Source organism: Myiozetetes cayanensis, unplaced genomic scaffold (genome assembly GCF_022539395.1).
Source record: "Myiozetetes cayanensis isolate MyiCay16 unplaced genomic scaffold, myiCay2020 scf4, whole genome shotgun sequence".
Taxonomy (NCBI): domain Eukaryota; kingdom Metazoa; phylum Chordata; class Aves; order Passeriformes; family Tyrannidae; genus Myiozetetes; species Myiozetetes cayanensis.
The window spans coordinates 48,755,633-48,775,594 of NW_026087631.1; the positions used below are offsets into that span (position 1 = coordinate 48,755,633).

The 19,962-nt window shown below is 37.9% G+C and overlaps 1 protein-coding gene across 6 annotated transcripts in view; it reads left to right on the top strand.

Annotated features, from left to right (window-relative positions):
- Positions 1-19,962, top strand: part of ERBIN (erbb2 interacting protein) — a 113,177-nt gene that overhangs the window by 34,889 nt on the left and 58,326 nt on the right. For 4 of the 6 annotated variants that reach the window (XM_050330045.1, XM_050330041.1, XM_050330046.1 and 1 more), the window contains 3 exons: positions 4,214-4,273; positions 16,042-16,239; positions 19,117-19,234. In XM_050330045.1, coding sequence (XP_050186002.1) covers positions 16,051-16,239; positions 19,117-19,234 — 307 coding nt within the window. In that variant the 5' untranslated portion in view covers positions 4,214-4,273; positions 16,042-16,050. The remainder of the gene's footprint in view (positions 1-4,213; positions 4,274-16,041; positions 16,240-19,116; positions 19,235-19,962) is intronic. The other 2 variants (XM_050330042.1, XM_050330044.1) reach the window with 1 other exon arrangement.

Sequence of the window (19,962 nt, forward strand, 5' to 3'; positions counted from 1 at the left end):
TGAGTCTCACCTTTCTCCCCTGGAAATGTTTCTGAATAAGCCAACTGATCTGCTTCCTCTGACAAGCTGACTTTGACCTGAACTGGAAAGCAGAGTTTTGCTTTGTTTAATTTAGTGTTGAAGTTTGCTCTAGTGTGGTAGTGGGCGGGGGGGGGGGTTGGACCACATGACCTGGAGAGGCCCCAACAACCTCCATCATTCTGCAGTTCTGAATACTTGGGGAAATGAAGTAAAATAGTACTGTATCTTACTGGTTGTGTGGAGAATATGGGGTTTAAAGGTAATTAAAAATCACAATGGGATTCTTATCTGCAACACCTAGGCCTTCTGATGGTATTGTAGATATAATTGTTTATGCTTAGTAGCAAAATGGTATTTTGTTCTTATAGAATAACTCTTCAGAGCATATATGCTGAGGCTTGTGCTTTGGAAACAGGCATTCTGATTCATAAATGATTCCTTGCAATTTGAGTCCTGACACTTGTCCAGTTTGGTGCATGTGCATTTTAGCAGTTTTTCACTGGTGAGATCAAATGCAGACATACTGATCATTTCTGCACTAGTTTCACTACTGTAAAATGGAGTTTTGAATCTCAAGAATTTTTTCAAGTCTAGGTATGTCTATTTTGTTGCAAAATCACAATTTGCTCTCAGAATGCTTAGACAGTAAGAGTTTTTGAAGCTATATCCACACAGGTGAGGTAAATAATTTGGAAATACCTTCTTAAAAAAATTGAGGTCACAGGTGCAGTCTTCTTTATGCCTTGGAGACCAGACTCTTCTTTGACCAGCTTCCCAAAGGAAAGTAATCAACCATAAAATCCACCAGATCTCTTTTATCTGTACATGTGCAAGTATGAATGTGTTTCCTTAATTGTTTTGTACAAAAGTGTTGTTATGGTATTGTAAATAGTAAACAAAGTTTCATTTTGTCACACTCTAGGCATTCCATTCAGTTTTAAGATACATAAAAATACCTGTAGTAGAACTGTAGATATTTTGGCAGAACAGTATAACTCTTAAAATATAATTAATAGAGGAAGTTAGTTAGTCCAAGAACCTATCAAAGTGCCTTTTCCGTTCCATATGTTGGTAAGCATACCTGTATCCCTTGGCAGAACACTTCTCAACTGCGTGTCTTCTGTGGTATGCCAGCAGGTTATTTTGGGGCATGCTGGAAGCAAATGTGGATCTTGGTGTGCTTGCTTAGAATGCACCAGCAGCTGTCCTGTTCCTGCATTAAAGGATTCTGGTGGTCAGTAGCTGTGACAGCATTGGTCCTAGGAGTTTATAAATCCTCAAGTATGTCAGTCTGATGCCACTTAAAATAATGCTTCATTATTAACATCTTAGATTTGTCTACCTAAGGTCAGTAAGAAAATAGTGATGCTCCTGAAACTTGTCAGGTTTTTTGTCAATGAGACATTGCTTCCTTGCTTCACTCTAAATGTCTGGCTTTGGTCAGACACTATAAACAGTGAGACTTGATGACAGCATCTGCTTCCAGGAAAAGCAAGATTCATTTTTTCTTGAGAATTCTTTGTGACTCCTTGGTCCTCCCTTCTCACTCCTCCCTGTTCCACAGTCTGGGAATCCGAGATTAACTAAATTGTGGTCTGCAGACCTTTCTACTTTGTTCAAAATATCTGTTTAATTTCAAAAGGTATGCTATCTAGAGATAAATATTTCCCCAGCTATGTTTATCTTTTGTTTCCTCAGTCAAAATCATGTTATTTTGTTTGCTCAAATCTAGCTCACCGTAAGCCATACATTTCTTACCAATGTAGCAGGTTGTGACTGAATCAGAATCTTACCAGTAACCACTGACAGTAAAATTTATTTCTTATCATTGTGTATGAGATGATTATGCACATCTGTGTATACTCCCCTGATACTTAATACAAAATTCTGATTATGGGTATCCTAGTGCAGGCAAATCCTGCTTCAGTGAGAGCAGTGATACTGATTGTGCACACAGTTGCACTTCCTCAGTTGACTTCAGAACGCCTCCTCTTCCTGATCCCAGTTCCAAAAGGAAAAAATATAACTGGTATCCTTGCCCTAAAATTGTTCTTGGTTTACAAGACAGATTTTAGTGGTGCAGTAGTGGATGTTTAAGGACAAGCACAGATAATCTGGATTCTGCAATGCTCTTCTGGAATTATTTAAAGAAATAATTTGCAGTTTTTACTGTTTTCAGTATTCAGAACGGAGGATGGTTTTCCTGGGCTGAAGGCTGCCTGAAATGTTTCTGAAACAAGGAATGTTTAAGATACTTATTTGCAGCCCTTCCTGAAATGAAGAGCTTGTTATGGTTTACCTGCCCTTCTTTTTTTTCATCTTTTTTTTCCTTAAAAATTTGGGAGAAAGTAAAAACTGCGTCAGTGTTACTCACTGTCATTCAGTGTGCTGAAGTATAACCCTACTTCCTGATCTGTTGTGTTAAACTTTGCCACTAATGTTCTGGGTACATCAGTATGTATTCAGAGTCCTTCAAACCAATTGGAAAAATGAGGAGGAGGTGAAATGTAATCCCATTGTAGAAGTCCACCAAATTTGTCAAGCATGATTTGCACTTAGTGAAGCCATGTTGGCTATCACAAATCATCTCCTTACTTTCTGTGTGTCTTAACATTGCTTCTGGAAGGATCTACTTCATGATCTTGCTGGGCATTTAGGTGCAAGTGGTTGACCTGTAGTTCCTGGGTCTTCATTTCCCTTTCTAGAAATGGTGGTTGTAACCCTTTTCTAATTACTGGGAACTTCCACAACTTCTCAAGTATAGTGGCTTAGCTGTTTCCTTTGCCACTTTCCTCAGGACCTCATCAGGTCCCTTGAACTTGGGCACCTTCAGGTTCCTTGGATGGTCTCTAACCTGATTTTTACCTACAGCAGGTAGTTCTCCATTGTCTCAATGTCCCAGGTAACAAGGTCGCCCGTTTCCTCTGGAGAGGGCCCACGTTTTCCTAGTCTTGCTTTTATCACCCACATACCTATAGAAATCATAGAAGTTATAGAAAGACTTGGGCTAGAATGGACCTTAAAGATCATCAGGTTCCAACCCCATTCCATGGATGGGGATGCCAGGAGCTAGTTCAGGTAGTTCAGTTCCAACCAGGCCTTGAACACTTCCAGGGATGGGATATCCACAGGTTCTCTGGGCAGTCTCTTCCACTGCCTCATCACCTTCATAGTAAAGAATTTCTTCTTGTTCTAGATGCAGTACTATTAGTGGGGTGGCACAAGGGCAGAGAAGAGGGGCAGAATCACCTCCATTGACCTGCTGGCCATGATTCTTCAAATACAGCTCAGGATGCATTTGGCTTTGTGGGCTCTAAGTGCACACTCTTGGCTCACGTCCAGGTTTTGTTACAAGAACCCCTAAGTCTTTCTCGATAGGGCTGCTCTCACTGAGTTCTTCTCTCCGTCTTTATTCATGTGTGCGATTACACTAAGTGCAGCACCTTGCACTTTGCCTTTTTGAGCTTCATGAAGTTCACATGGACCCGCTTCTCAAGTTTGTCTAGCTCCGTATTGGTGGCAAAGAAACCACCTTATAGAAGCTTTTCTTGTTGCCCTTGATGCCCCATGCCAGATTTAATTTTATTGGCACTTTAACTTTCCTAACATGATCCTTGTTGTCTTGGACATTCTCTGTTTCTCCCAGGCTTCCTGTCCTTGCTTCCACCCTCCACAGGCTAAAGCCAGTGGTAAGTTGAAACTGAAATACATAGTTGGTACAAGAAATGCTTGTTCACTTAAATGTAAGCAACCCTCAGGGTACAGTGGTTGGAATGGCTGTGCTGGGGCAGACCAGCAGTCCATCTGGTAAGCATTTTCTAGCAGCAGTTAGGTTATACTTAAAAAAATAGTAGAAACAGGAGGAATACATGACAGTTCCCCCAAGTACTCTCCCTATCCTTTAAACTGAGTGCTAGGGCTTTTCATTGTGTCTTTTTGGTGGGAGAATCCTGCAAGATACTGAGACTCAGTCTGATGTGGTTGCATATGTGCTAGAGTACAGTTCAATAGGATTTCGTTAGGTATTGTTACATTGAGGGTCACTTATCACTGGTCATCTGAAGTATCTGTTACCACTGCTGCTGCTGCTGCAAAAAAAGAAAAATACATATCCAATACAATATAACATCACTTTGTTCTTAGCTGGTAGTGATAGGGTTGAGTAAAATTGTTTTACCTTTCTCTTAAACAGAATGTTGACTTTGAAAGCTCAGGGAAGAAGAAGCAGCAGGGAGAAAAAAGTAATACAGTGGTAAGTACATTATTTTTATTTTCTCTGGACCAACTGCACAATATATTAAAACAGAAATCCTCTTATTTATTCCTATTTTGTTATAAGCACGTTCAGAACACTTGAATTTTATTCTGCATCCTCTCTCATGTTATTTCAAAGGCAATTTTTTTTCGTTCTGAATATCTGCTGAAGACCCAAGTGAATTATATCCACTTTTATGTATTAGTGTGTATATATAGAAAGGAGAATATATAGAAAAGGAAAATAATTCTGTTTTAAATCTCAGTGGGCATCATTAAGTGTTTTGACTTGAGAATTTTTTTTTTTTTTAAAACTTGGATGAAAGATGCTTGAAAAAATGCTTAAAATGCCTGTTAGGCTTCTTATTTTCCTTTCTGTTTTGCTGATCTGAAGCCCAGGCGTACATCACATCATATAATTTCTTTCTTACTGGTGGGTTAACATTTTTTATCTAGAAAGCATATGTAAGAACATGAAAAGTATTAACAATTATACAAGACAAAGTTCAGTTTGCTGTTCAAAGCTCTATGAAAAAGCAACACTTGTTTAGAGTCAGCTTTTTTCTTTATTAAATTATGTCAGTGCAGATGGCACTAAGTTGCTTTTGCCTTATATTGTAAGGATTTGTAGAGACAAGTATTTTTTGTGAATAAAAAGAATTCCCAATAGAATATTTTTTCTTTAGAATCTCTCTATGAATTCCTGTGGAGGAATCATTATTGCCTAGTACTTCTCCTACCCCAGAAAAAAAAATCCCAACAACATGAGAGCAGCTTCCATCTGCTCTGATTTTATTAATAGTGCTCATATTGTGGAAATGCTAATAAACATTGACTCTTCAATGACTGTAATTTTGAGACTATAAAATATCAGTTTAAAGGATACAAAATCTTGTGCATATTTTATTTGGTATTGCTACGAACAGTGTATTCTTCAGTAGATAGAATCATGTAGCACAGGCTTGTGTTTTCCAGCCTTTTGTGTACCCTACACACTGTAGGCTTTGTGTGCTTTGGCATTCTCCACTGAGCAAATAATCCATGCTGTTGCTGCATTGCCTCAGCTGTGGTTACTGCTCTGTAACGTTTGTTGCTTCCTATGGGCAAATGACTAGCAATGCCTCTTTCCTTCACTTCCCCTATGCTGACTCATCTCTTTTGACTATGTTGGTATAACTGGAGGAGTTAAGACATTATCTCTTCCTTTCTGCTTCAATAGATGTGGACAGTGTGATACACAGTATTTACTCGTAGGGCAGATACAGATGTAATCCCTCAAATGACTAAACCTGAAATATAAGCAGTTTAATATGGTTTTATAACTCTTTCAGAAGCTTACCAACTCCTAGTCTGGTTGCTCTGTGTATTTAGTTTTCATTGTTTTCTTGGTATAGAAAGTCAGGAACTTGTCCCATTTGTTTCCATGGATCTTTTTTCACAGTAACAATAACAGAAAATGGATTTATTTACTGTAGAAATTAGTGGATTCTGAAAGCAAAGCAGTTCTGAAGTAGCTTGGTTACAGCTAGCTGTACCAAATAGCTGTGATTACTAGCTGTATAGTAGCTGTGATTTTTTTCTACTGCATATTTAAAAAAAAAAAAAAGGGATATGGTGGCTAGCAGGAATGGAGTGCACTTCAATATCCCGTTGGGATAAATATTTCATGTTCCTGGCTATATATATTAACTTAAAAATGAGAAACATTACATCTGAACCTTGTTAGTTCCATAATGTAAAGGAATTCTTTAGCCATTTGAAAACATCAGTGTTGAAATACTGAAATATCAATGTCACAGCTTTTAAAAAAGCTTGGTTTTTTGGTTTTTTTTTTGTATGTTCTATGAAGGTTTGTGGGACTCCAGTTTCCTTCAAACTTCAGTTTGCCATAGTAAAAATCCTTACATTTATATGTGGTTTGTTTTTGGTTTTTTTTTGTGTGGAGAAGTGAGTGAGACTCAAGCACAGTGCTTTTAAAAATCAATTTATTCCTCTTAAGGTTTTCTTAGTAACACAACAAATATGCACACAAAGAATACGCAATCAAGTCAAATATCAAAAATGAAGCTCAGATCTAGTGCTAATCACATCATTGTTAATGGTATCCAATTAGAAACCATTCTTCAGAGGAAATGTTGTAGAGGCACTTAATTGGATAGATTGGCTGTCCAGATGGAAGTTAGTTTCTAGAACCGTCTCAGGAAAAAAGCAAATGAAAATGTGTGAGAATATACTTGCAACTGTCTGGGCTGCAATTGTGTTGTGACAGTGTGTGTGTATTACTGTGTAGTACTGTGTAGTGTTAATATGAAAAGCCAGTGTAAATATTTTTAAAAAGTTAAAATTGCTTGGATATCCAAATATTTTAAAATTTAGTTTTTACTGTAAACTTACTCTGTAATTTTTCTCAGCTTTTTTAATTTTTGCTGAGGATGTTTCCATAATATGTCTTGCCTTAAAGCGCTACCATTTTTCTCTTGAGGATGTATCAGGGTGGTTGAATTACAAATCTGTACTCTCATATTGCCTTATTGATGTGTTGGTCTAGGCTTGTAAGGATATTGAATAATTGCTGCGTTTCAGTTAAAGACTGCCCTGGAAATAGAATGTTGTGTCGGTTTTGTTTTGTAGGCCAGAGTTTCCCCCGTCTTTTCAGTTTAAGCATAATACTTTTGTTCTTTTTCGGCAGTCATTCTGGTTTTGCCATTTTTAAGCTTTTGCCATGATAAGGCCAAGTACTGACTGCTTTGTTGTATTGTTGCTTTGTTACAATTGCAGAAAAAAACCAGAAATTGTTAAAGAGTTCTTTTGATATATTTAGGATCAAAATTATACTCTTATACTTGTCAAAATTAACTCTTTATATTTGTTTCAGCATAGTCAGTTTAGATAAATTTTTCAGCTGAAAAATAACTGTTACAACAAATATTCGGTTATAGATCCTCTAGTTTCAATAAAGCCAGAGAATGCTCTTGTTGAAGCAGGATAATGTTATCAACTAAGTAAAGAGGTTTTCTAAAATAGTTTGATTTAAAAAAAATCACATTCTAATTGTGTAAGGGGTTTCTGAGTATTTTAAAGAAAACAAGATAGAAATAATAAATTGAAATCTGTTTAGAATTTACTTTTAGAATACAAGAAAGAGATAATTTAAGCAAATATTTCCAGAATTGAGGCCTGACACTGCTTTTCTGGGAGTTACCTAAAATTATCTTACTGCCCTTGGAGATGGATGGATGTTTTCAGTTTGTTTGTTTTAATATGTAGAGGCATTGAGAGCTTGCAAATTGGTTAACCCCAAGAGAAGCTTGCAACTTGATACTTCTGGAAGCTAAGAGTAGAGTATGGCTGTTTTTGGTTATCTTCTGATATGCTGAATCAGTTAAAAAACCCTGATTTCTGTCCTCTCTGTTTCCTTAGTTTTCTCAAAAAAGGTAACAAATATCCTTAATATTTTTGCATTTAACAATTGGCTATTATTTAATGTATTTACTACCATGTTCTCCCTCCTGTTGTTACCATTCACTATTTTTTCAAGAGTAATGCCTTTTATTTCTTTTTCTCTGAACACTGTCTGTGAGCGAGCGTACTGTGTTTTTTGGTGTTCCTTGCCTGCATGAGGACATGCAGTTGAGCATTGTTTTCATACCAGAAGTGGGGAGGCTTCATATCAAAATGGTGACATGGTTCCAAAATCCATTTTATTTCCAATCGTGTGTTCTCCCACCAGAGTACAGCACTGTGGTTCATTTGTTTACCCTCACCTGAGTTTTTGCCAGTCTCATTCAAATGAATGACATAACCAATCCAGTTTTGAGACCTTTTTTTTCCTAGAAGAGACACAGAGAAATAGCTTGGATGAGAAGGGAGGAAGAGGTAAAAATACCTTAAGCTGGCATTGTCATCAAATGAGGCTTTGCCACCTCAGCCAGTGCTGCTTGTAGAGAGACAGTTTATTCACAGTACAGGCTGTCTTTTCATGGTTTGGGTCCTTGTCAGTGGCCATCAGGTTTGAGCCATCCTTTTCTCTCCCGAAGAGGACAAGAAAAAGGATTGCAGAGAAACACATTTTCAAGCGAGGATTGCAAGATGGTGGTTGCAGTTTGTTAGCTTAAGACTTCACCATTCCTGTCCAAGTGGACTGGATTGATTTTAGGGGAAGTCTTGTACCAAATCTTAGCACCTTCTACATCCCCCCGCCTTTTTTTTTTTTTTTTTTTTACTGATGAGTGAGAAATGCCAAGTCTTTCCTGAGTTCAAAGAATGAATAATTGTGTGCTTCATTTACTGTAAAAACTGAAAAGGTTTTGTGTTCCTTTTGGAAGTACTAAGATGCTTACTTTTTTCCCAAATTCATAAGGATTAATGTTGTCCATAGTTGGAATAGGTTCACATAAGTTGTACTGTGACTTTTCACAATATAGCATCTCAGATTAGCAAGATGAATGGCTGCGTCTTAGTGTTTTCTGTGGTGTTTGTAGCTGCTTTAGAAAGAGAAAAACCCTTAACGTCTCTAAGGACAGAATGGTTAATTTTTTTATGCCCAGCGTTCATTTTTTTTTTTTTAATTTAATGTAGAAGAAGTAAGTAGTAAATTGTTTTGGTGTATGGTTCATTTTTTAGTGGATTAAGTAAGTTTCGTAATAAATAAGGGGGTTTTTTTGTAATTCTTTGCTTTGACATTGAGTATGTTTGGACTTTTGGCAGTTGGCCAATTAAGCCTTCTTGTGTTTGTTGGGCAACATGTTAGGTTACATCCTCACCAACACAATTCTTCCCTTTTCTTTGTGTACATGTACTCAGCTCCATAATTCTGAACTATTTTGTAGGTAGTGGACTGGGCTAAGAAGAACCCGACTGTGTATTTTTGTGCCTAGATCATCTTGCCTTACTGTATAAACATGTGATAGCTGGTTTCGTTTTCAGCTCTGCTGCTGATATAACACCATTTTAAAACACTTGAAAGTGGGGAGAAGAGCTTTTACCAGCCTAGAACATGAGTGATCACATCCCGTTAGCATCACACGGGAAGTTTAAGGGACTAATGGTGAAACTGGTGCTTTTTAGAACAAATTAACAGAGATTGGGAACAAAATTACTGTGAGCCTAAATTCTACTTGTAACCAGCCTGAGTTCAGAGCTTCTGAAGAACTGTAATAACTGGAGGCTGTGTGGGGGTTTTTGGTTGGTGTTTTTTGTTTGTTTTTGTTGTTTGATTTTTTGTTTGTTTGTTACTTTTCTTTTGTTTGGATGTGCTGTTGGGCTGCTAATTTCTTGGCTGATGGGGTGTACAGGGAATCATCAAAGAGTTCCAGGGAAGAGTGATGCTTCACTGAATGATGGTGTCTCCTCTGGATTAAAAACTAGTGTGTATCCAGGCTTGTTGTGTATCTTTCTTTGCTTCATTGGTCTTCTCACCAATGCTTCACTTTTCTGCTTCATTGATTTTAGTCTATTCAGTTTCACTGTTTGTAGTTTGTGTTGGGGGTATGTGGCAAGGTTTTAGTAGTGAGGGTGTAGCATCCCACCCTTAAGAGGGAGGGAGCACCCAAGATTTGTAGACGCTTGCAGACAAAAGAAATGACTAAAGTCAGAAGGTCCATGAAAACTTATAAAGTTTTATTGGTAAATTACACAGTGTGGAAAATGGTATGTTAGTCCCTGATCTTCTAGTATAAGTACATGGCAGTGGGTTTGGGATGAAGAGGTAGAGTGAAGGGGAAGAGAGAGATGAATTAAAGATGGAGAGAGAGAGGAAGGAAGAGAGATCATCAGTCCTGGTTCCAGCATTGATCCAGCTGATGGAGTGTCCAGGGTCCTGGGAGCACCCATGCACCTGGGCCTGAGGGTGGTACCTTTTTATAGATAAGCTTTCCCTGTCCTGGAGATAAGTGTCCCACTTTCTATGCTAATTAGTTATCATGCACAGCGTGTTCTTCTAGACCTTTCTGGAAATGTGTCAGAGGGCTTTGGGGGTCTTCGGTGGTGTTGATTTCTTCCCCCTACAGACCATGCCCAGTTCTCCACCTCATTTCTGTGCCTGTGCTGTATGGTTTTGTGCTTACCTCCAGGAACTAGAACAAGGAGATTTGTCCCAGAAAAGCACTGTCCTACCTCCAAATGGCCCTCTTCTCCAGCCACATCTTGTTCTTTCTCACAGCGTGTCACTGCCCACAGTCCTTGGCTGTTCTTACCAATAGTCTTTAGTTGGCTCCATGGCTATCCTGCTATTGGTGTTTGAGACAGACACATTAGCCCCCTGTCTGCTACACTTCTACAAGGGGACTGCAGATGTGACTGCACCAAATGCAGAAGCTTCCTAAAGCTGCTGCCATGCTGGATGTAACTAATTCTAGCTGGCTCCAAGATGGACCCAATACTGGCCAAAGTGGAGTCAGTCAGCAGTCTTGGTAGTCCCTCTGTGATAACATATATAAGGAACCATAAAAATCACCTACACAGCAGCCAGGGAAGAAAGGTGACAATATGTGTGAGATAACCCTGCAGTCACCAAGGTCAGTCAAAGACGGGGAAAAGGTGCTCCAGGCACCAGAGCAGAGTTGGAGAACCCCATGCTGGAGGAGGTGGATGTCCAAAGGAGGCTGTGACTGTGTGGGAAGCTTGTGGTGCAGCAGGCCTCTGGTAGGACCTGTGGCCCCGTGGAGAGAGGAGTCTATGCTGGAGAAGGTTTGCTGGCAAGACTTGTGACCCCATGGGGGAACCCATGCTGAAGCAGCCTGTGCCTGAAGGGCTGCACCCAGTGGTAGGGACCCACACTGGAGCAGTTCGTAAAGAACTGTAGCCCATGATGGACAGTCTTCTGTGGGAAAGACCCCACACTGGAACAGGGGAGGAATGAGAGGAGGAGGGAGCAGAGACAACATGTTAGAGAGGCTTGGCAGGCACTTGGCAGCCAGTCAAGGTCAACCCACCACACAGATACCATCCACTGTTGTTACAGTAGATCTGATAGTATTACAGTATTTGTCTTGCCACATAATTTTTTTCTGGATGTTGATTAATTACACAGTATTTTGTACTTGTTATGTTACTGGTTTTTAGTGAGTGTCAACCACTGCTTGTTACAGTGGAGGGCTGATACCCATAGTAAAATCTGAGGCTGGCAGTAGATTCTTTGCTGTTTAATCATCTGGGAAGGTGAAATCATATCTGAAAGTAGAGAAACCTCAATTTCAAAAGGGAGGAATTTATTTGTAACTTTTTTCCCATTGAATATTGTGAACAAGTACCCTAACACCTCTTGGCCAATTTGGCCTTTTTTATCAGTTCTAAAACTCTGAAGTGCTCAAAGTCATTCATGGAGTCAAATGGGATGGACTTTATCAACTAATATCTACCTATCTAGTTATATAGGTAAAAGGCAGAAAAATGTGTTTCTGATCTATAGAGTTTCACAGCAAAACATCTTTCAGTTGTAAATTCTTCCCTCTCTCTCTTTTTGATCATACTGCTTAAGCACCACTTTTATACCAGACTTATATACACTCCATACTTAAATCAGAAAACACTTCAATTTTTCTCTTGAATTTGAGACTTTGCCAAATAATTAACTACTACTGAACCCCTAAAGGAAAACTTGTTTGCGTAATTATTACTCTCGTCACAATATAGGCAGGTCAATAACATTTTCCTTTGTTCCATTTGGTGTAGTTATTGTGGAATTTGCTTTCTATTACCATCACAGTTAATGTATAAGAACGAGTGAAGACTATACTTCACTGAATGCACATATATCTCTGTAGTTTAAACTACCGATTTTTTAGTTTTCTGCTGATAATACAGCATCTCTGATCCTCAAATCAGAGATTGAAAGAGGAGGTGTGAAATAAATGCTAAAAATGATGAGGAAAAAAAGAAAAATCCAAGAATTTATCATAGTTAACATACCTATTTAAGTTAGGGTGGGTTTTTTAACGTTTTTTGGGGGGCTGGTAGATTAAGTCTTCACAAGCAGAATACAGCCTTTCTCCCTTATGCCTTCCAGCTTTTGGGATTTTAATAATTCTCAAGAAAAGCTTCTGATTTTAGAGTGGTGGTTTTCCCTTCCTATTCCTTCAAGAAGTTAAAAAAACCTCAAAAACTCTATGAAGATCCTAATTTTTCTTGTTGGTATGAACACTGAATCTCAAGTAAACTTGTGTGAAGGCTCTAATGGTTTAGGGAACAAGGGAGTTTTAGTTTGGTTTTGTTTTTTCCCCCTCCTTTGAGTTCTTTATTATATGCGCCTCATAAAAATTTAGAGTTGGTAATGGTGGAGGTAAATAAGCCATCACAGTGTTGTATATTTGCAGAACAATTGTACATTGTTGGATTTGGTGCCTTCAGGTGGTCTGACATTGTGGTATATTAGGTAGTAAAGATTTTTCTGCCTACTAAATTTGCCTGTTTTGTGGGAAGAAAAAAAATGCTATACTTTGTGTTCCCTTCTGTATTTACCCAGACTGTCCATGGAGAAGTTAATATTTGGAGCAGTGTAAGTAAAGCATATGTTCTGTGTGAAATGACATTTTCCTGTCTTCTGTACTTCTACCAGTGGATTCTCTTCTGTAGTTTGTGATTCCTTGCATCCATTACTGTTTTTCTACTTGAGCAGCTGATCATAAGATAGGTAGATGGAGACAGATAGGGAGGGGGTATTTGTCTGACTGTTGGTTTATAAAATATGTGTTGCAGAAGAGAGGTGGTGTGGAATACTTCCTGTGACTATCCTGACATGCTGATTTCATAGTATTATCAGCCATCTGCTGTATAACATAAATCTTCATGTATGTGTAGAAACAAACATAAATATGAAATAAATCAATTACATAGTTTCCTGCATTTACTGAAATACAGCTTTCTTGATCATTCCGGGTTTTGAAGAGTTAGATATACGCTCAGGTTGGTCAAATCAGTGCTTTGGGGGGACTGTTGTTTATTTGATACTTAAATATGAGGTTTGGCTATTTTGGTTTAAGATGTGAGTTGAGGTACTTTAACTGATTGGAGATGACCTAGCACTGTGATATTGTACAGGAATTTGTTTACAAATCCATGTTTACATTGCTGTGGATGCATGTGATCTTTAAAAAAATCCTTAGTCCTGAGCCCTTCCAAAAGCTCAAGATTTCTCTTAGAAAATAAAGATTTAAGTTAGAAAAACTAGATATGTGTGTTTTGCATTGTTAGGCCTTATGAGTTTTGTTGGTTCAGAAACTTCTGAGACATGGGCAAGTAAGATTACATGGGAAGAGAACAGCCACTGAAGAAGAGAGGGCAAACAGTGTAATGTATGCTGATTTTGAGGGATTTGAATGAAAAATGGTATCTTATTTTGTTATTTATATGAAGCATGTAGTAAACTTCTTAATATTCTGTTTCCAGCATGTGTTCTCAAAGGAAGCAGCAGTGTTATAGATAGTGTGTCTCCAAGCCTCCTGATTGAAAGTGAGAGTAGACCAGTGGTGATGATCAATATGGCCAAGGCTGAGAGATGTTTTGAGAACACACACGGGATCACTCTTGAGGAGAAAAGACAGAGAAAGAATCGCATCTTGTCGATATCACCTGGGGAGTCTTTCTGCTGTGCCTTCTGCAACCGGACTTGTCTATCTCTCATTGACCTTTTTAGTCATCACCGCGCTTGTAGCAAGCGTGGGTAGAGCCCTTCTCTAATCTTCATTCATGAAGCCTAACCATGATTCTGTTTCCAAAACTTAGAAGTTGAAATGACCGGACAAAGTCAACTTGTAGATGGTTGCAGCTGGTGTGATACAGGTGTGCCTTCCCCTGCCAGAATCTGTTGATCAATTCATAAATACTATCTCTGCTTCCAGTACTTGTTTCCAGTTCAACTTGTGTCTTCATGTATGGCATCAGAGGCTTGGAGAAGGCATGGGTACCTGGGACTAAGTTGAGCACACAAACTTCCATAACATCACTGGCATCTGTCTGTGGGTGGCTGGAGGATGTCATGCTTGAGCCTCTGGAAGAAGTAGGAGGAGGTTATGCTGTCTCTTTTGCTGACTTTTCCATTCTGTGGAAATCCCCACTATGGTATTTGCAGTCTCCAAACTCTTTGTGTAGCAATACGGTTTTATAATTTTCTTTTTAGATCACTCTTTATTTAAATAAGGTGGTGTGAATTTTATGGGAAGTGTTGTCTTCTCATGATAATCAACACTTTAGCTAAATCCTGGCAACATTGAAGCATTGTTAAAAAAAAAGTTTTGATATCCCACTACTCTAATGAAGAGGTTTCGTCCATCTTTTTGGTGGATGGATGTAGAATCTGACTGTTCACAGCCCAAGTGATAAGTTCTAGTTAATGAAAACACTAAAGTATTGCAGTCCCTTGATCTGTTGTCCTGTGAATTAAACATACTGTGAAGTACTTGGCAAACTAAGCTGCATGTAGAGGAAAATCCAAGAGAATTACTTTTTTTTGTGTCTTTGTAAGAAAAGGGGGCTTGCAGCCTGTGACTTTACATAGTGCGGTGGTCATGGTACTTTATTTTCTCACAGTATTACTAATATGCCATCTGAATGTTGAAGTGCAGTCTGCTAAATGTGTCTGAAAGACTTTTTTGATGCTTGGAGAAGAAAGTTTCCTGTCACCAGTCCAGAAATTGAAATATAATTTCTCCAATTCTAAAAAAAAAAGAAAAAAAAAAGGAGATAAAAAAAGCATATTTTCATTTGGAGTGTTGGCAGTTGATTGAGAAAATAAATACTCAGTGCCATTTTGGAGAAGTATGTATTTTTAGGCCAATTTCCTGAGGAAATGAAGCTTACATGATTATGTTGTTGGTCTGCATATGTTGGTCCTTCCTGGAGATTTGAGTCTGTTATCTAATTTCAGACAAGCTTTAAGCTTGAGGGGTGACATTCTGAAGATTTTGTGAAAATCCATTGCTAATTAGAGAAAAAAGACCTAAACTTGGGCTCTTGTTGAGGAGAAAAGAGGTAGGAGCATGGCTGGTGTGTGCTGTCAGTCATCAGCTAGTCAGCACCATTTAGGTTTGCCATCTCACGGGAGTAGAAGGTACTGTTGTAATGGAGACTGAGTTTAAAGGAAGAAAGATACATTTCCATAGCAAGGTGAAGTTTCCTTAATTTCACTATGCACAGCAAGATGTCTTGAAGTTTTCCAAAGGGAATAAAATTGCAAAAAGAGATTGCTTTGTTGTCTGTGCATTTGGAAACCTTCCCTTTAAGCTATAGATAGAAGAGTTGGTAGTGACCATGCTGGTTCTTTTTATTGTGTTGTGTTGTTACATGAGGGATTTGAAATTAAGGTACATGAGTTTACATGCAGAAAAAAAACCATTAGATTTCCTACAACTATATTTTAATTATCTGTAGAGGGTGGGTTTTATTATACTGAACAAAAATATCCCATTGACCTTTGTAAAGGTAAGGATAAGCTCTGTTGCAAAGACAAAACTGAGAGTTCAGAAATGCTACCTCGAAGTTCTCGGATTCTCTGCAATGTAAGGCTGTATTAGAAGGTGAGAAGTCACAGGCTAAATTTTTACTTCATCTGGTTTTAAATGTGTTTAACCCGGTGTAATGTCATTACTAATCTGTGGTATTTAAAAAAAATAACACACTCTCCCCACAGTGTCTCATACATGGACTCACACAAAACTTCCTTTTTTTTTTTTTATTATTTTTAAATTAGCAGGCAGTTGAAGTTTGAGAAACTGCACATATGAAAATGTTTAATTGTCTTGGTTTTTAAATCAACCAATTTCTGTTTTACAGTGCCTGAAAATGACAACGAAGCGGAATTTGTTTTTGCGGCTGGTGCCATGCCGCTGTCTCCGTGGAGAGGAGGAAACTGTGACTACCCTTGATTATTCTCACTGCAGCCTGGAACAGGTGCCTAAGGAGATTTTTACTTTTGAAAAGACCTTGGAAGAACTGTATTTAGATGCTAATCAGATTGAAGAGCTTCCAAAGGTATGTTGGGTGGTTTTCCTTTTAGATACACTTACTCTTTACTTCACCAGCATTGTAGAAGCTGATAGCGAGTGTCTAGCTTCCCACTTCAGCTTTTAGGCTGTAGACTGCTGTGAAGCAGCCCTGGTAGACTGAAAGTTTATGCATTCCATCCTGATTGCTTTGCTGCTTGAGTTGGAATGAAACTGCTTAAGTAACTAAACTAGATCAAGAGAGGTACATAGCAGAAGATACTGGCTGATAAATTTATTTCTGTGGTAGTGTCAGCTTGTGCATTGAGAAATGGGTAGTTTACTGCTTACCTTGGTCTAGTCCAAGGTTTAATTATCCCCACGATTAGAAAGACTGCTTGAACATTTATGTTTGGTTCCTCTTTGTTCTGTTATCTTAACTGCAGGGACATGTAATAGCCTATACTTGCTTCAGGTTAATGTGTTTGTACATTAAACAAGTCATACTTACAGGCTTATTTCTGAGAAGCTAAACATTTTTTTTTTTTTTTTTTCAGTTTTAAAGTAATTTTGGGCATTGTGTTTTGCTACCTTTCAATTTTCAGAAGAAAACACTCCCACATATTAATTCAAATACTGTAAAGAATACAAGCAGAGAGATTAAGGGATAGTGAAGACATAGTAGAAATGTTTTATTTATTAATTTGACAGAAATTCTGATATTAAAACTATCCATAGAGGAACTAAGGGAAGGCCTGTAATATTTGAAATGATCCTAGCCAATTTAGAGCCAGAGTTTCAAGCTGTTATTTGTTTTCCCTTTTACTTAGTCTTTTAACTCTGAAAAAGGCTTTTAATTAAGCCCTTTCAAATATGAAGGGTGCAGTGCTTATCAGACACTCTCTTTCTGAAGCCCTAGCTTTCGGAAACCTGGTTAAGACATTCCCACTCATGTTTTCTCTTTGCCCCTAGTGGTGCTTTGTCATCTGCTGGCTTTTGTATGCGACAGCACAGCTGGCTTGGGGCTACTTGTCAGCCTGATCACTGAAATGACCCATCAGTGTGTGTGGCTTTTGGATTTTTTTAATTGCCCTGAATCTTTTCAGAATTCCACCTTACTTCAAATCTCAGTTCTTACAGTATAGCTCCTTCATTTAGCTGACTGCCTGAGGGCACAGCATGAGCAAACTGCAGTGGAGAGAGGAGGAGTTGACTTCACACGAAAGGGTGGTGCACAGTCTCAGTTCCAAAACTGACTGGGCATCTGAAATGTCTGAAAAGGTACCCTGTTTATGCCAAGTGCTGTAGTGTGCATTTGAGCTAAAAAGGTGAAACTGTAACAGTTTTACTTTTCCCTCACTCTGCTGTTTGGAAGAAATTGAAATTCTGCAGTAAAATAGTCTTTAATTATATGACTTCCATGGTTTACTAGCAGTCATTATGGATATGTAAACACTAAAAAAGAACAACAACAAAAGTAACAACTACGAAGTCAACACCATTCAAAGCTCCCTTCCCTCTCATTTTCCTTTAGGGATCTTGCAATTCCTTGTGCTGCATGTGCTTTGACCTGATTAATCAGGGAAAGTTCTAATGATTCCAAGAGTCTGGATTATTGTTTTCAGAAAAGGGCTTTAATATATTCCTGAAATAAAGGAGTGACTCTGAAATACGAGCTCATCAAAGTTGTCCTTCCCATATATATCCTAAGTAACTTGTAACTCTTCAAAACCTTAATGATATTAACTAGTTCTAACAGAGATGCATTTATGAGGAATTGGAAACAGCAGTAGAGAAGTTAAAGCTCATTCCTTTAACTGTCCATCTTGCTAATTTATGTTTGCTTTTGTTCTGAGGTGGTATATGCCAATGTTACATGAATGGAGCTTGTTCAACAGTTTCTTGTTGAAATAATGGCCTCGTAGCTGAGAGAGAGAGAAAAAACTTTGGTCCAACTAAGCCTATTGCTGTGATGGTGATTGGGATAAATTTTTAGTCACTGAACACTTCCTGGTTTTTTATGATCTTTTCTCAGAATTCCAGAAGAGAAGAATACTAAGTCAGGGTATTTATTAATAACCTTATTCAAAAATTGTCAGGAAAGGAATATTCATAAATTGTTTAGATGAATCTTTTCAACAGCTTCCTTAGAGTTATTTGTTTTGTACTATCTGTAAGTTTCCTACATATTATTTGAAGATTTTTCTTCCATTACATTAATCTTACTTGCCCTATTTTGTCAGTTTCTAAAGCTTTTGGGTAAGAATCTCTAGGTACCTTGCATATAAGAAGAGATCTGGCTCTGAGCAAGTATTTGATAAAGGTGGTAATGCATGTATATAGAAGAGATTAAATAGTTTTCTATATCCGTATCTCAAACTTTCACTAGTTTTCATGATAATTTTGTTGGAATTTTTTGTACGTGAAGTAGGAAGCATGAAGGGAGAAAATATTGTAAGATATAATGAAATTTGAACTTTTAGAGGAGATCAATACCTACTGAAATTCTGTGTTTCAGAACTATTTGACTTTAAAAGATGTGTCTATCAATTTTTTAAATTTCTTCTTTCAGTAAACTCTGTTTACCTCTGGAGTCTTACATTGCATGTCTATTATGGAAAATATTTTGCAATATTTGCAGGTCTGTGTGTAACTACAGGTCACAATTTCTGATACTGGAAGGAGTTTGTAGGAAGGGTTAAGCGTAGCTGCAGGCTTGTGACCATTTGCAGTTTTTTGCTCTCCTAAGCATTGTGAACTTAGTCAATTTTCAATGAAACTAGTTAAGTAAAATTTTTGTAGTAAAAAACCCTAAATAATCTGACCTTCAGGCCGTGAGGTCAGAAGTTTAAAGGGATTAAAAAAAAAAAGCTATGTAGAGAAAACTGAGAGAAAGTCACATGCACTTTTTTCTTTGTTTCAATAGCAACTTTTTAACTGTCAGTCTCTACACAAGCTGAGTTTGCCAGACAATGATCTAACCACATTGCCAGCATCCATTGCAAATCTCATTAATCTCAGGGAACTGGATGTCAGCAAGAATGGTAAGTCACTTTGCTTATTATATTGGGGTAACTAAAAGGCAAATCACCATTAACTGTACAAAGACACCAGTGAAAGTATAATTTCTCTAAGCTACACAGCTAGTAATTTTTAAATTACTGCTCTAAATCCCTGCTTACAATAAATGATGCTTTTTGTGATCTGATTGTGATACTTAATTGTATCTCTCAAACTGGTTGGTTTGTACTTTGAGATTCATTACTGAAAAACAATACTGTCAAGTAGTTTTTCTCTCAAAGTGCATAAGCTCAAATATTGCTGTTAGTAACTTTTGCTATTTGTCGCTATGTTGAAGAGCAGTTGCACAAGAGTTTGTAAAATTTTGCTGAATTCTACTGTATTTTTTTCATATAGAAATTGATTTTTTTTTTCTTTTTAAAAGCTGTCAAAAAACTGTAGTAGGGCTTGGCTGCTTTGCTGTTGTGCTCTGGGGATGGTAATCGTTGTTGTGCGAGGAAAAGTATTTGTGTCCACGGACATGAGTTGGTACACTTATCTGTCTGTTAAAAATCTATCATTCTGTGTGAGTCGGCCTTTTATAAATTAAATGTCATCAGCCAACATTATACGTGGAGTTTTACGGATTGTGCTGCTTTGGCTAGCTGGCAGATGTATGCAACTATGAGGAAATTGAAGTAGTTTATATTGTCATCAGACTTAGGTGAGACTTATTTGAGAGAAAAGTTGCCATGCTAATTGAAGAGGATGA